At 40.5% G+C, this 17,114-nt stretch overlaps 2 protein-coding genes across 2 annotated transcripts; both read right to left on the minus strand.

The window, feature by feature from the left end:
- Positions 1–557: 557 nt before the first annotated feature.
- On the minus strand, positions 558–2,902 carry LOC128897676 (tetratricopeptide repeat protein 14-like). The gene is made up of 2 exons (XM_054166594.1): positions 2,453–2,902; positions 558–2,000 (listed from the first exon to the last, which is right to left on the minus strand). Exons 1-2 carry the CDS (start codon positions 2,545–2,547, stop codon positions 1,019–1,021), a joined length of 1,077 nt encoding a protein of 358 aa, XP_054022569.1. The 5' UTR covers positions 2,548–2,902; the 3' UTR covers positions 558–1,018.
- Positions 2,903–2,916: 14 nt separating this feature from the next.
- On the minus strand, positions 2,917–10,328 carry LOC104303034 (tetratricopeptide repeat protein 14). The gene is made up of 10 exons (XM_009903609.2): positions 10,132–10,328; positions 9,917–10,038; positions 9,472–9,671; positions 9,026–9,110; positions 8,810–8,939; positions 7,689–7,841; positions 6,942–7,013; positions 5,468–5,587; positions 5,262–5,384; positions 2,917–4,640 (listed from the first exon to the last, which is right to left on the minus strand). Exons 1-10 carry the CDS (start codon positions 10,293–10,295, stop codon positions 4,496–4,498), a joined length of 1,314 nt encoding a protein of 437 aa, XP_009901911.2. The 5' UTR covers positions 10,296–10,328; the 3' UTR covers positions 2,917–4,495.
- Between the last annotated feature and the right edge of the window lie 6,786 nt (positions 10,329–17,114).

Raw genomic sequence — 17,114 nt, forward strand, 5'->3', positions numbered from 1 at the left:
TTTGCTGTTGGAGAATTAAAGATCTGCAAAACACTTCAGAAGCATTAATTCACTTGTAATGAAAAGGAGAATTATGTTAAAGCCATTAATTTTCCTAAACTGGTATCTTCACTGCTGTCAAAACTTGTTTTAGATTACAGTGCTACCACCCAGGAAAGAAAGTATGCCTCATTTCAAGATCAACCATGACTATTAATCAGTCATCTCAGACCATACCTTAACTGCAAGACAACAGTATATGACTGAAGTCCATAAAACTCTACTTTTTCCTACCAAAATTACAGAGCACCTTTTTTGCAACTGCCTTTTAGCTATGGACTTACTTGGGAAACTTGCAGCCAAAGTACAACTTACACTGTGTAGTCTGCAAGATGTAAGCTCCTTAGTGTATTCTGCCAACCATCTCTGGAGATCTCACTGTAAGCAGAGCACCTCTTTTTCCACAGCAATGCAACCACTCATTTAAGCAGTATATGTAACCAGTGCACCGGTATGAAACATCCCAGCAATGTTAATAAAAATCAAGACACAAAAATTAAGAAAAATTAAGAAAATTTAATGACCAAATGAGCTATATACATTGATGGCACAGGACTTGCACTCTCAGTTATCCCCTTCCTAGATCTGGAAGTTAAGCTTGATACAAAAATATCAACAGTCAACAGTACCCCAAGGGATGAGAAAAAAACAAACAAAACCCATCTGTCATTAAAGTGCCTATCTGATGTGAGTTACAGCTACCTGGGTAGGGGTATCAAAGGATGTCAACCCACCAGCCAGAGAATGTTGTACAGGAACACCCCAAATTAAGAGCACCAGAAACTGTAGATTTTAAATAACTGATACTTTATGTAAGGTATCCTTGTGTCTCTTTCCAGCATATAATCTTAAGAATTCTTTGACATTTTGCAAGACAGAACAGATTTTGCCTTTCTCTCTTTATAAGCATTTCCTCAAGAAATACTCAGATAAAAGTTCATTTAACTACACTCATGAGAACAGCAATTTTAAAAGTACTTTACTGTTTCTTCTGCTTACTTCCTTTTTCCCTCTCAAATTCCGCTATTTGATTGAAAATGTTAACTAAGTTCTGGGGCAGGTTTCTTTTAATGCCACTTTCTGTTTGTGATGTATCACTTAAAGACATTTCCTCCTCTGCTTCCTTCACTTTATTACTTTCCTCAGAACTTCTTTTCCTACTCCTACACTCGCTTTCTGGTTTATGCTGACCTGACACATGCCTATCACTATCATAACTTCTATCACCTTCCCAGGAGCAGGTGCTAGAGTATGATCTGTATTTCCCCACTGACTTGCCAGAATAGTCAGAGCCTGCTGGAGACATGTAATACCTGTCTTGACCTGAGCCATGTTTTTTAAACTGCTCTTTTCTTCCCTCTACATCCCTTTCTGACTTCCTAAAATAATGCATCCTGGGTTTATCATCTGACTTATGATATGAACCTGAAGAACCCCTCCAACTAGAGAAAAATCTCTCTGTTCTACTGTATTTTTCAGTTTTGCTACTACTTGGCAGAGTTCTGGAGCTACTGTAAGAATCTCTTGAATCTTCAGACCTACCTCCAAAAGTGTCTTCATCATCACCTGAAGTCCTCGAAAAAGAACAGTGTCTGTCTTTCTCTTTTACCTCTGTTTTTGGACACACTAAGCTGTCCTGCCTTTCCAGCAGATTTTCCACTTCAAAACTTTGGTTAAGAAAGGAAGCAGAGGTATCAGTGGGAGGCGAATACCACTCCTCCTTCCTAACCTGATCTTTGTAACGGGAGGACGCTCTAGATGAGCGTTTCTTTGAGCTGTGGGCAGACTCAGATCTATTCCGATGCTTTTTCCTACGTTTCTTGCGATCAGAGGAAGAGGAGGAAGAAGAAACTGATACATCTGATGAAGAATCACTTGATGAGGAGGAGGAGGAGGAAGAGGAGGAGGAAGAAGAAGAGGAGGAGGAGGAGGAAGGTGTTATTTTCCTTTTCTTCTTCAACCTAAAAAAACGTAATTAACATGTGAGATAACCTTCAGCATCAGGAAAAATTATATGTAGAAAACAAACCTGTACTCCCCAGTTTGGCTGACATTGAGCTTTTAAGGCATGAATGGAAACTGAGCCTGACCTGGCAAGACAATTTCAAATGTAGTATCTTTATCAAGTTAAGACTTAAACTTCCAAACAGCTTGTTCTAAAAGGCATCTTTCCTTGTTAAATACAGCATTAGACTGAAAAATACCTCATGTTCCAAAGCAGTCCTTAAACTTCTCTTCCACGTACATCTCCATGAAAGGTTAAATGCCCAAAACAAAATTCTGAAGGAAATGCAGCTTACCTAGGTAGAAGTTCTACCTAGCTTACTCCTGAACAACCCATTTCCTAACAGGCTGTCCAGAGTCTTATCTACATTTATTGCCACACAATGAGTATACTGAGTAAGAGCGTTACCTTTTTTCTTCTTTTAAGAGCTTACGCAATTTTTGTGCACTCGTTTCTACTTTCTTTTCTTTTTGTCTCTCTTCTTTGGCAGCTTTCTCCCTCATTTCCAAAGATTTCTTTTTTGAACCCAGGCATCAGAAAAAAGTTACATCGTAAGTGTTAACAGCGGTAGTTTTTCCCATGTCCCCAAACCCCATTTAAATGTGTAATACCAGGGATGTTTTACCAGGATTCCCAGACCAAAAAATGATTGTTGTTCAGGAGTTTGGCATTGGCCGTTGTGAGTGTACATTAAGGACCATATTGCAGTTTTTATTCCATGAAAAAAAGTGGAAAAAAAAAGTGTTTGACCAGCCATTGCAGTGGTACCAGTGATCCAGCACACCGTGAAGCATGGAGCCCAAAAGGGATAGAGAAGAGTATGCAAGAAAAACACAGTCAGCACCAACATGGAGAACAGAACGGTGGGGGGGGGAAACCAAAACACAAAAAAAAGGGGTAAGAAAAGTTTGAGGGGAAGTGTTGTTATTGTAGTTTACCAGTAGAACATGGCAGAACCCATTTTAAAAGGTGGATTTCAAGTTGGCCATGTTTGAATACAAACCGTTTTGTACCAATTTCACAGAGCAGTTTGATGCATGGTTTACGTAAGAAATCATGTCCCACGGGTTTGTTGGTGAGGAGCAGCACCAGACGTCGGACAGCAATAACGGTCCAGTTCAGAAGAAAATGCATTGGAGAAAAACACATAATCAGTATTACAGGAAAGAACTCTTCAGTGTTGCTTCAGCCATACTAGCACAACAGTGATGGTATCAGACTTGTGTTATTAAAATACAGGTAAATGCAGATAAGCGTCTCACTAGATGAATAATCCTTAAACTACTTAAGCCTATTAGAGATCAGACCTCTGTCATCTACAGGTCAAACTAGTAGCTCTATTCTTTGAGCAGAAAGTCCAATTATTGTTTTTAAAACTTGGCAACTTCTTAACAGATACAATAAAGGAAATCCTTAATTGCAGTTCAGGCTATGCAGACCAAAAACAATCATGGGTTTTACCTGCTGCATCCATTACCCATGATACCAGGAACATGCTAAAGCAGAGTAAATTTATCTCCTACTTGATGAGAGCATTTTTCATCATTTTAACTGAGACTGACACCTCTTTTTCTAAAGCAGCCAAATGTGGACAGTGCTCAAATATCACACAACAGTTTATCTATGACACAATTCAGTATTATTGAAGATTGTCACATCTCCTCTTCCCCCTTCTTTCAACACAACCTGTCAGCATTATGGCTCCACCAACTGAAGAAGTGTTGATTAAGGCCATCTACCCCAGTCTATGCACTTCCTTACATGCAGAGGCACAGAACAAAACAAGCCTGTTCTCAGTGCTCTATTTTAATCTTTGATCCTTTCTGGAAGACAAGTAAAGGGAGGTAAAAAAAAAGAAGACAACTCAGGTTAGCACAGAGACCCACCAGGGCTCACCTGGGACACATGCTGCATGCAAGAGAATAGAGAAAGAAAAACAGCAGAGAAGAAAGCTGAGAGACTCAAACTACCTGCCCACAAAACTCTCCACCTCCTGCTGTTTTCCTTTAAATCACTTCTTAATTTCCCCTCTCCCATGATCTTCCTTGAGCTAGCTAATTATTCCAAATTAAAAGGATCTGGCAGTACAATGGTGTGCAATGATTATTAGGCTAGCCCAAGTGTTTTTACACTTCACATGCCTGTATTCACAGAATGTCCTATGTTAACATTACTAATCATGCTTGTGTGATGGAATATTCTTATCATTGCTTTAGTAGACAGGGTTAACAGCTTTGCTTTTTCCTGTCTCCACTGTTTGGCATTTCTTTACTATCCTGTTCAAAACAGTGGTGTCATCAAGAGGTACCTTTCTTCTGGTAGGTACAGCCATAATGCTCACTATAAAAGATTTACTGTGGAGAAGGGAAGCAGAGAGTAAGACAAACCATCAACTTAAACTCTCCCTGATTTAATGTGACTTTAGATGTTCATTCATTGTCACTGAGAGTGTTATATGAAGAGAAAGTAAAGAATCACCTGCATATGCTTACGGAGTTTCGTTAGGGCCTCTTCTGCTTCCTGAAAGGTCTCATCCAAACTTAAGGCTTTTTTATAGTAATTCTCAGCATTTAGCAGCTTGTCTTCCTCTTCCAACCTAAAATTCAAGTTACAATTCAGAGACAATAAAGCCATAGATCTTGACAGGGTTTTTTTCTTGGTTTTAGGGCTATGACCCTACCACTACATCACTCCAAGACCTTATCCGTATTAGCGCACTTCAGTAAAGAAGTAAGATTGTATTTCTGACAGGTTATTAACTCTTAATCATCACCAGTAACACTATTTTTTTTGACATTTCAACTCTGGTTTCAAAAATACTCTCTCTCCTCAACACAGGGCTTAGAAGAAATTTGTTCATTCACTATTCAGCAATAGAATTGTGTATTATGGTGGCTAACCAGTATTGTAATACAGTAACAGAACATCATTTTGTTAAGCATGCTTTCTTTAAAAAAACAAACAACAAAACTTGATGCAAGCCCACTGAAAGGGTATCAAGGACTAAAACTCAACTATTTTTTGAAAGATTTAACTGAGACAGAAGAGAATGTGCAAACCAACTGCAAAAGCAGGAGTACTTCCAATAAAGACTTCCCTTTTGTTTTTTCAGACATAGCCTGGAAAGAGGCTGTTCTGTGTCCTAACTAGAATGGTATTAAAAAAACACTGGGAAAAAGTGTTAGCAAGCAAACAAAACCACAACCCCAACACTTACTGCCCGCCTCTTTCCACAAGCGTCTGACAGAGGTATTTCCTTGCATTCCTATGGGTAGGGCAGTTTTCCAAAGCAATTTCAAAATCACCTATGGCTTTGTTTAGACTTCCCTTAGTTGCATACCTAGGACAACAGAAAGGTGCATGCTTTTTTAGTGATGCTTCTCTTTCACAAGGTAGCTAAACCAATGCAATGAGCAGACTTACAGAGCTCCACGTGCTACCAAAGCTTCAACGTTTTGTGGATCAATTTCCAATGCTTTGTTGTACTCATTCATGGCTTCCACGTGGCGCCCAACCTTAAAATAATCAACCCCAGCCTTCACACTGCAGAAAAATATTTAGAAAGCATTACATACAGCCCTTAGCCCATGCACCCATGCAAATCTCACACTCTTAGTTACTCACAAACGCTTCCAAACAAGCAACAGATCACAATTATACTTCACCTTGTTCCAACGTACTTAAAACAGGCATTTCAAATTAATGTGATATTGACACAATTCCACAACAATATGCTGTCTTTAATCCAAAATCTTCAGGTACTGGAGAGCACTTCTGCAGATAGTGCTACACCACACTGCTTCTCATTTATGGGATGACTATTTAAGCACTTCTCTGCGCAAACTCGGCGTGACCTACCAACACTAGACTGGAAGAGGCTTTAATTATATCCAAAGCTGATGGCCTGACCCTTTCTTCTGATAAGTTAATCTTTTGGCAACTGATATGAACTGCATTTCAGTACTTTTCATTACAGACGTCTTTTATTTAACATGATAAGCAACTTTTTCTGTAATTAATCCAAGTTGCAAAACACTAAGAGAAATGCTTTGTTAGTATAGGAACCAGAAATTCAGAGGCTTCTCTCAGATTATTTTAGCTAGTAGGGCCAAGAGGAAGTTTTTTCCACAAAAATTTTACATTTATAGGAGGCAACTCTCTCTCTTCTATCTCCTCCACCCTGCAGCATGCTCAAAATCATTGCCTAGCATAAAAGCAAAGCACCTACCCAGAGCTGCTCTTCCAAATGCAGCCAGGCAAATATATTTAACTTTTCAACGTCAACAAGTGCACTTGGTAAATCTACAGTTTGAGGCTGAAGTGCCATGACAAGCAGTATCAAGTCATTCAATACTCAACTGTAAAATGGAAAACTGTATTCTTGGCATTCTCACAAATCCTGCCCTCATCCCACCAATGGGCCAGCATACTATAAAGATTCAAAGTTCTCCCATAAACCTGGCACGCTTCCTAGAACTCAATCTTGAGACTTCATCTATCAAGAACCCACCTGGCAGTTAGGGTTACTGTCAAGAAGATCTTTCTGGTTACCTCACTATACATGCAGTAGAAAAACTGGTTCAATGTATATTTTCTTTTAAGAATTGTAACCTGTAATCTAACCTAACAACAAGAAACAACGGGTACAAGGTAGAAGAGAGGAGGAGACATTTCTTTATGGTGAGGGTGACGGAGCACTGGAGCAGACTGCTCAGAGAGACTGTGGATTCTTCTCTGGAGACTTTCACAACCTCCCTGGATGTGTTCCTGTGCGTTATGCCCTAGGTGATCCTGCTTTGGCAGGCAGATGGACTCAATGATCTCTGGAGGTCCCTTCTAATGCCTAACATTCTGTGATTCTAACAATGAGCTCTGACATAAGAAAAGTATTGCATACCATTTCAAAGCCCAAGATGCAGACTGCTTTTTCCTCAATGCAGGGGCAAAATCTTCTTCATTGAAATTTTTACTTTAAGGGAAAAAAAGAAAACACAACAAAAACATCAAACTGGCCTTCTGAGTCTACAAAATTAGGCTTACAATATGTAACACAGGTGAAATAAGCTGAAACATTATTTATACAATGCCTTACACTGTTCTTCTCAGATAGAAATGTTCTTTTATATTTCTGAAACCAATTTTTCCCAGCTCATTCCAAAAGTGCAGAATTGAACCAGTACAACTGCAGCACACTTAAAAACATACCATCTTCATACCTGCTTTGGGGCCTAATACAGGGATCACATCATCAACCATTGCAAATGTTTGAGCCTATTTTATTAGGGAGGTCAGATTACTAAAATAAGCATTGTGAATAAGCAGCTGTCAGAAAACATTAAAACAGTGGCCCTGCATTTCAATCCAAAGATGTTGACAAGATCTAAGGAATGAATTCCTAAGGTATTTGGTATCAAGCTTTGCTGGATAAGGTGTCTCGCTTACTAAAAGCAACTGAATTTCAAATGGGAATTTCTTACTCTAGAGGAGTTTGCTTTTAAATATTTAAGGACACATAAGCTGCAGCCATGCAAATCAAAATGAAAAAGGTTTAAGTGGTCTAGTACTTCCACTCACAAGTCTACTTCAATGGATTAGAATAATCTCCACAAAGCTACAGGACAGGAACAATGTACAAATCACTTACATTTGAAGACTTCTCATCAAAGACGGTGGATTTGATTCACTTAGTCCTAGTTTTTCTGCTAAAAATTCCACTAATGATGGATTAGCGAATCCTGGGGAACGATGCAAAACCTCTTCAAATGTCTCTCCTGTATTAGCAACCTCCATGCTTCGCCTTAAAAAAAAGCATCAACGTACACAATCACAATCCCACAGACACTATACTCAACTTCATGATGCATCTTTAGAATAAAAATGGCTTTACTGATATTACTGCTAATGAGCTCTTTACAGGCACATATTTTCCTACCTGCTAGCAACTCTTGATATCCTTGAGGCTGAGGGAGCTGGGGTTGCTTAGCCTGGAGAAGAGGAAGCTCAGAGGAGGCCTTATTGCTGTCTACAACTACCTGAAGGGAGGTTGTAGCCAGGTGGGGGTTGGTCTCTTCTCCCGGGCAACCAGCACCAGAACAAGAGGACACAGTCTCAAGCTGCTCCAGGGGAGGTTTAGGCTGGATGTTAGGAAGAAGTTCTTCATAGAAAGTGATTGGCCATTGGAATGGGCTCCCCAGGGAGGTGGTGGAGTCACCATCACTGGAAGTGTTTAGGAAGAGATTGGATGGGGCACTTGGTGCCATGGTTTAGTTGATAAGATAGTGTTGGGTGACAGGTTGGACTTGATGATCTCAAAGGTCTTTTCCAACCTGGTTAGTTCTGTTCTATTCTATTCTGGCACCATTCTAGGTATCTCCAGGACATAAAAACCATGACCAAAACTGCAAGGATAGCTGCGTCCTTCTGTCTTTTAAGAACTTCATTGTTTTGTAGGGTTGGATTTTTATCTGTTTGCTTTGTTGAGGTTTAGTTTGGTTGGTGTTTGGGTTGTTTTTTTTTTTTAAGACTGTCCCACAGCAACAGATACCTCATTCTGGTTTTTGCTTTCCTTACATTATGGGCAAGAAGCTAGAAGTTCAACCATACCTGACACATCCAGAAACAAGTATGTTAAAAGAAATAAACAATAAAAGTATGTAATCATCGTATTGAATCAGAACCACTGGCAAGTTTAAAGAACAGTCTGACAAAGATGCTCTTCAGACATACTGAATACAACCAGCAAGCACAGTTCAGTAACATTCTTACTTATAATGTAATGGGAGGTCATCAGAAGTAATTACGCCTAGTTTTGTACTGGAAAGACTGGGTGGAAGAGCTGAGCTGTAAAGAGACACGGTGAGCTTCTCGTGGTAACGATCAATGTCCTTGATCGCAGCTGCAGAAACAATAAAAGGTAAGATTAAGCTACAAAAATGTCTCAAAACTGAAAAGAAAATCCTGGCAACTTTTGCAGCTACTTGCCTCGAATAAGGTCCCCAGTTTGATAGTAAGATAAAGGATCTCCGTGGTTGCTTTGAGGAGGTACATCTCTCAAAGGACAAAGAGCCTGCAACAGAAGAAACTAAGAGTATCGTAAACAAAGCCAAAATATTGTTGTCTCTCTGCAAGATTAAGACAAAAGAATATTAACCTTCATGCACATCAGAGCTGTGATAGTTAAAGGCATGGCTCAGTTCAAACAAAAACCTATGCATCCATAAATGATCATCTTTTCAAGCCAAAAATAATAAATATTGAGTATGGGCCACAGAAGGTTTGCTGACTCTGTGACACATCAGAAGATGACCACCCTGAAGCTCAGTTTCACCTTTACAGATACAACTTCACTAAGAGATTGAAGAAGTGACTAATGCATTAAGAAGTTATTACTTATAAAAAAAAAAACATTGATCAAAGCTGTATCTTACAGTGATTTCTATATCTGCAATCTCCCGTATGACACCACTTCCCAGGCAGATCAACACCATGAAAAAGCCAAATTCACGGATAGATGTAATCTTCCCAATCACAATATCCCCACGCTCGATGTCTCGAAAAAATAATTCCCTCCTGTCTTCCCTGGGAACATCCATGAAGCGTTCCAGAGGAGGCATAACAGCATAATACTCTGCAACACGAGACAACCACAGTTAGGAAATGACCAAGCTACAGCTTGAAAACACGTAACACTTCACGACAGCAAAACCTGACTTATTTGTACTAACACGGAGTTTGTGTGCAGACTACAAGAGCGACAGCAAAAAGTTTTCACCGTTTCAAAAAACCACTACTACATTTAAGTACAGTGTCCTCACATCAGGCGCTTCAGTGACAGCTCTGCCGGGGACCCCGGCCCGCCCCGACCAGGCTTACCTTCATTTTCTTCAATCGTCTCAGCTATGGGACCATTGGGTTTCCACGAGTGCGCGAAAAGAAGATCAGCTTTTTTGGCAATGAAGCGCTTTATCTCGGTGTCAAGGCTCGACTTCTCTTTCCTAGGAGAAGGAGAAGGCGGTGAGAAACACCCCGCGGCCCCTCACGGCTCTCTTGCTCGCTCCCATTGACCGCCCCGTCTAGGCGCCTCTCACCAGGCGGCCGGCGGCTGCGGGGCCCCGCGGGACGGCTCAAGGCTAGTCCCCGGCGGTGGTAGCAGTCCGCGGAAGTCAGGGTTGTCATGCTGCTCAGAGCGGAGCAGCGAGAGCAGCGTGGGGCCATGGTAGCTCAGCGCCTGACGCAGCAGCTCCCGGTCCATCCCGCCGCCGCCGCCGCCGCTTGTCCCGGAACAGCAACCGGCCCCGGAATCAGTCGCTGCCCAGGCGGACGCGACCGGGACAGCAAGGCGCAGGCGCCGTGCCGTGCGGTGTGCCCAGAGCGCCCCCTGGGCAATAGGAGGACCGTGTCTTTGTCCTAAGGGGTGGCGGCAGTGGCGGCAGCAGCAGCAGCAGCGGCAGCAGCTCCCTCTCCGTTTGCGCGCCCGTTCTCAGGGCTCCCCCTGCCTGTATTTAAAAAAAATAAAAATAAAAAATTAAAAGCAAACCCGAAAAGGTAAAAGGTACATGGACTGTCGGCGGCTACGTAAACTCTCCCCAGCATCGAGGGAGCGGCGCCCGGTAGCAGCCGCTAACGGCCACTGCCGCCGCGGCTATGCCGGAAGAGGGCGCTGCGCCCCCGTGCTACCCGCCTCGGCCCAGGCTGAGGTCGAGCGCGGCCACCGAGGCGCGCAGTTAGCGGGACTAAAGGGGTAGAGCAGTGCTCTCGCATCGGTGTGTCTCGTTCGGAGGCCGAGCAGCCTACCTACTTGCCGCAAACTACACTGGTGTGAAGTGTATGTGTGTCAGAAGGCAGAGAATCTACAGAGATGCAGAAACACAGCAGACAATAAGTTCTCGATCAGTTCCCCTATGTTGTCGATCAGTTCTCCGGCGGTACGGGGCCGGGGCTTACCTAGACGGACGGGGAGCTTACGTTGGAAGTCAATAAGCAGAGTGCTCTTAAAGCTGTTCGTTTGATTTGTCCCTCGGACGGGCCTGCCGGTGGGAAGTCACACAACTGAAAGGAAAGCATGCAGGAGAGAGACCTGTCTCTCTCAGAGGAGCTGTGTTCTAACAGGGAAAATGGGCAATTATCTCAGGAAAAGATAATGCACACAGATTATAGCTAATAGGCCTAATGCAGGATTCAGTGGTTAGTTTACCAGCGCTAACTTTAAATGCGAAAAAGACACTTGGCTCAGGAGGCTCTTCACACTAATCACCTCTTCTGGCTAATGGAGAAAGGTGCTTAAAACCAGCTGGGATTAATCCAAGTCTATTAGAAAGATCACAGTTCTTCAGTCCCCTTGAATAATTTGTCCCTGGCATCACATTTAATAATTAATTTTAAAAGGAGGGGGAGGGAAAGAAGAAGAAAACCCACTGCAAATGGCATAATGTCACTTCTACCATCAGTACAATGCTGAAGAAAAAATAGCAATCTGGCTGTCAGCAGATCAGTGACACAAATTCCTTTAGGAAGCAGCATGACTGAGAGGGCAAGGATCATATCAAAGACACTGGTCTCAGAAGCTCAGTTCAAAGCCAGCAGGGATATCACTGGTATAGCAGGCTTGGGGAAGACACTAGAAGGGCAAATTTATTTTCATTTCATATTCCCCTGTTTTAATATAACAAAAGATAAAGGAGGCATAACACTGACTATGTACTGAACAGCTGTCAGGATTTTGATTTAAAGTCTTCCTGATCTATGTAAGACCAGGTATGTACTTAGTTTTCTGGTTACCATGGTGGAAAAACCCCATGAACACCAGATGGAAATTTCTAGACATTAGGACTGATTAGAGATGGATTGATACGCGCTTGCAAAGACCCGGTGCAGAAAGGGAGCCTTTCCTGGATGAATCACACTGCAAGTGCAATGTCCTGAACTGAGTTGCACAATTGCAAATAATGGCAGTTTTATTTGAGGGAATGGTGTTTTGAGGAAGAGCTCATTTGTGTTGCTTAGCAAAGACAAAGAGCTAGCAATAAAAAAAGTTGTTTGAAGCACAAACTCTGCTTATGCAAGCATTTCTCCAGTCTAATATGCAGACACATTCACAAGGTACAAGACACAATGAATAAATACTGTAAATGTGTTTTGGCTTCTGGACAAAAAGTCATGGTGAAAACTGAGCCACCTATAATTATGGACTCTCCTTACATACATTTTCTTCTGTGAGTAGAAATCAATTGCATTTTAGGAAATTCAGTAATTTCTATCATACTAGCACACAGAATACTGATTAGTTGCCCCTGAATATGAGGGATAACTTCATATTTAAAGTGCTCCTGTCCTTAACTAAGTCAAACAGATCCTAAAGTTATCTTAATAAAAAGAAAAAGAATGCTTCAAATAATTCCATCTTCAGAAATAGCTTTGTCAGAGTGGGGTATATGAGCATGGACTTTTAATTTTCTTTCCTATTTTTCAAGTTACAGTAATGAACTCAGAAGCAAAGCAAGACTACAGCATATTGTGTGTTGTTCCACCTTACTCATGACACACACAAGCCTTTGCCATCCTTTTCTTTCGTGGGATACTGCCTGGATATCTACTCTGCTATTACAAATCTCTCTGCATTATCTCAATGGTGGGCATTTTTTCCCCCATTTTCTTTTAAATTTTTGCTACTTTTACTTCAGTTACCTAATAGGAAATATTTTTGATAGCAGCCACCACAGTTCAGGCAGAGATAATGATAAATGAAACAGCATGGAATAAACCATGGGGTATATATACAGTTTAAGAGATTCCCAGACTTGAGGAGGGGAAATGCTCCATAGGCTATAATATCATGAATCCTCTATTCCATTGCCTTAGGAACTGGATGGATAGATAGTGCTCCCTCCCATATGCTAAATAAATGAGGAGATTGAGCAGGAAGTGTCCTGATTCTGCAGGAGAAAGTGATACAAATCAACACATTGCCCTACTCGAAGAAGAGCATTCCTGATACTCTGAGACAAGACATGTCTGAGTGAGTTTGATGTAAATATTCTGACAGTTTAGGTCAATGCATGATAAAAGGCAGGTCCCCAAATTCATCATGCAGCCTGTAACTTCAGCAATAGAAAACTTATGAATTTACACCAAGATAGCTCTGAAGCCAGGGTCAAACTCACAGTAATAAGGCCCCTGAACCACCCAAAGACTGGTAGGCATGACTGAGTTTCAAAGTGGATATGTGAAATACTTAACAGATTTTCATCAAACTCCAGTAAGCACAGTTTGAATGCAACAAGGTCAAGCTGCTTTTCAAGCGTTCCCAAGTATCCACTATCAGTGGTAGAGCTTACAAGAAAATTGCATGGAGGAAAGGATTTTGTGTCAAGAGCCACATTTTATCACTGACAAAAAGATAAGATCCTCCAAGATCATGCTTGTCAAAGTATTTTCTGCAAAGTTTGGGCAGATTTGAGATAAATTTTAGACTATTGCAAATGGAAGTGAAATATCCAACTAAATATATTCTTTGGGCAAAGAAAAATGAAACTCATAGTACTAATGAAAATTAACATGAAGAGCTATACTTCCAGCTGTGTTGTCAGATTTTTGGCAAATTCTGCCAAAAGCAGTCCTGCTGCCCAGACTTTCTGTTAATTTACAAAGCAGCAAAGGGACATGATATCCAAGATATTATTTTAGCTCAAGAGTGTTGAAGAGAAGTTCAGCACAAAATAATTGCTAGACAGCTAGCAGCTCTGCTTTGAGGAAAACAAGATGTCTGTGGGCATAATCACCAAATATGATGGAAGAGGTATAAAAGCACCACCAAACTTAGAGTGATAGGACAACCCAAGACACATTCTTTTTTGAACAAGTTCACCTTTAAGTCCCACTTTGGCATGGTCTGTGAAAGAGAGAAGGGTTTCAGTGACATGTAGCGACTCACCTGGAGATATGCCGAGTACCTGCTTATGGTGTCATGGACCCTTGTGCTTCTCAGATTTCTGGAAATGTGTAGACAAATAATAGTCAGTTGTATGTCATAAATATGGAAACTGCCCAGGCTCTGAGTCAGCAGTTAGACCCTGTTGGAATGCAACAGAAATAATAGTTAAGAAATGTCAACTGAGAACCCCCTCTGATTTCTTTTAATTTCTGTCAAAGTGCAGGCAGTGGCACCGCTGAGCCTTTGTATGGCTGTAAGGATTACTGCTTGTGTACTTAGTGCAGCATTTTGTGCCTACAGATTAGTGACAAGTGTTTGAAGATTTCAGGTGACGCTGAAAATGTTACCAGAGGGAACATTGCCATTGACATTTTTTTACCAACATATGAAAAACCATACTGTTGTGAATATGGATTTGCTTATTTGACAGGAGCACCAGTCAGGCAACTTAGAGATAATCATGACACAGACAATATGTATACACCCACCTGTACAGCTTGCGGCATATCTAGAAATACTGCCTACAGAGGAAATTCCTGTGATACACAAGGGACTCAGCAGAAGGTATGCCAAGCAGTCAGGTGTTTGTGGGTTTTTAAATGAACTTTTCAGCTTCTAACACTCCATGGACTGATAGTATCTGCTGCTTTATAGCAAGGGAGAGTCATCCTGGTTTCTGAGTTTTAGAGTAAGTCACTTACAGTCAATAACTTACAGTCAATAACTTACAGTCAATAACTGTAACTTTCCAGTCAGCAGAGTAGATCATTATTTACAACCCTAAATTGTATTTTGGGCATATAGCAAAACTCAGTAAGAATGTTTGATCTGAAGTCTGCAAACACTACAAGATGCAGCTATTAAGTCTTTCCTCCACAGTAGAACAGTATTCATGATGTCATCATAAAGCTCTTTCTCCAGTAATTCCCATCTTTCTAAACTGTCATGTCACATATATGAATTTTCCAAAGCTGTTCAAAGAAATCTTTAGAAGATCTAAACCAGCTGGAATTCTTCTGCTCCTAATAAAACAATTTATTTCTTTCTGTATCTCATGTTCAGTTGCTGTAATACTTGGTTTGTGCAGCATGTGTATATATGGCTAAATATATATAAACATCTAAATACTGCCTACAGATCAACCAGCAAATAACAAAAGTGGTTGTCTCGGTTGCTCACAATGACCCAGGCATGCAACCATTGTCACAGACTAATGAGCAGCCTCTTAACTTTTAAAAAATGTCCCTATTTACACTATGCTAAAATTAAGAAGTGGAAAGTAGTTTAATTAACTCGTAAAGAATTAAACAGTTGGTGACTTCACAATACAGATTAATTATCTCCATGTTTGCTCCTATTTAATGCACCACCATGCCATTATTTAAAAAGAAAAAAATGTATCAAAGAATGAGTTTTGTCCTTAGCAGGTGGAACTCCCATTAAATTTGATAAGCTGGGCTGGTATGATACCATTTCCAATTAATTTTTATCTCAGAAAGAATTATCTGGAAATAGAATGATTAACAAATATTTCTGCAAATGGAAAGAGAAGTTAATTCCAGTATTATCGGGACAGCATGATTCCAGTAGCTAACAGCTATAAGTAGTGACCCTCGTGTAGACATTCATTGGTCTCCTGACAGATCAAGTTTGGTTTTCCAGTCAACAACTAAAAGCAGAGCCCAGATGGAACAGTGAAATGCCAAACTGATGTATTTGTTTGTTTAAACATTTGATGAATTCCTCACAGTGTTACATCCAGAAAGCTGGACTGATTTGCAAGTAAATCAACAAGCCATGGAAGAAAACAAAATAGATATCTGCTCTGAATTTCATAATTGTTCTTAGGTTTATAATGTATTAAATGTTTCTACTTTGTATCATAAAACTTTTAAAATCTGTAAGTAAAATCTGTTGCCTGGTGTTCCAGTCTGCCTTTTGGCTCAGTGAATAACTTACAAAGGCTGAAACAGAAACAACTCCTACAGTTTGCAGTGGGTTGTTCAGTACCTCTGATGGATTTTGGATGGGGACTTGGAGGGCTACCATTGACTTCAGCAGGTTTCAGGTCAAGCATGAAAGTCAGAAATCAGTCATTAAACTTTCTGTGCTTGCACTGCTGTCTACAATTAGGCAAGCATTAATCACATCAGTGCAATCAAGTGTCGGAGTCCAGACTCTGTTTGTCTAAGGCTGTTGAAATGTAAGTAATATACATCTGTTGATTTTCTCTAGATTGTTGTCTCATTAAGGCAGTTGAACTCAAATATATAATCACAGGGAAGGGAAGCTCTGAAACAAATGAAAATGTGTAGCTGAAACAAGAAAGAAGAGATAGCTTGAAATGTGGAAAAAAACAAAACAAAACCATAAACAGCAACAAAAACCCGAAAGCAAACACACACAAAAACTGCTGTGAAAGAAAAACGTTCGTGTGTCATGGGCTTAGAGTAGAAGAAAACAACTTGAGTACAGCAAGAGCCACAATTTCTCTCTCTAAAAAAAACACCACCCAGCAAACACTCTCTAATACTGTGTCCCAAACCAAATGCAGAGACAAATGGACATTAAAATGATGCCTTCCATTATCTCTTTTTCTGTAGCATGTTCTATGACACTGATTCTGTTTTTGAAAGTATTGGCAGCTAAAGATGGGATGATACATAAGAAGGTTTCAAAAAAAGATTTAAAAATACATTAGGCATGTAAATACCTTTGCAAATTCTGCCTGAAGAAAAGATGATCATTAGTACCACAAATGAAGTTCTTACATATGCAAATGGAATTGTTTGCTGGCAAAACTAATTACCGATGTAACTCTCTGCTGTGTTGATTGTGAGTGAGGAATAAACATGTGAATTTAAAACACTGGTGTTTTAAACACTCCTCTTGTAATTGTGGTGATCTGATCCTCCTAAAACTGGTAAATATATACATGAGGGACTGTGTGTACATGTGTAGGAGAACAGTAAGTGGGAGAAAGAAGTCCAGATTTTTCCATCTGTACAAAATGTCAACATATTGTCTATAAAAAGCTGTCAACAAAATCCATATAAGCACAATTAAGTTTGGCCAAGTTCTACTCTGTATCTTCACTCAGAGTTAATCAAAATTCCAATACAATGCTTCCTGAAATTGAGA

This window comes from Dryobates pubescens, chromosome 13, assembly GCF_014839835.1.
Source record: "Dryobates pubescens isolate bDryPub1 chromosome 13, bDryPub1.pri, whole genome shotgun sequence".
NCBI classification, from domain to species: domain Eukaryota; kingdom Metazoa; phylum Chordata; class Aves; order Piciformes; family Picidae; genus Dryobates; species Dryobates pubescens.

Coding starts and splice junctions, on each gene's coding strand:
- LOC104303034 (XM_009903609.2), bottom strand. CDS start 10,295: ATGGACCGGGAGCTGCTGCGTCAGGCGCTGAGCTACCATGGCCCCACG. Junction 10,039..10,131: donor CCGCAGCCGCCGGCCGCCTG/GTGAGAGGCGCC, acceptor TCCTTCTCCTAG/GAAAGAGAAGTCGAGCCTTG. Junction 5,588..6,941: donor GCATCTTGGGCTTTGAAATG/GTATGCAATACT, acceptor ATTTTTCTGCAG/TGTGAAGGCTGGGGTTGATT.
- LOC128897676 (XM_054166594.1), bottom strand. CDS start 2,547: ATGAGGGAGAAAGCTGCCAAAGAAGAGAGACAAAAAGAAAAGAAAGTA. Junction 2,001..2,452: donor CTCTTAAAAGAAGAAAAAAG/GTAACGCTCTTA, acceptor ACGTTTTTTTAG/GTTGAAGAAGAAAAGGAAAA.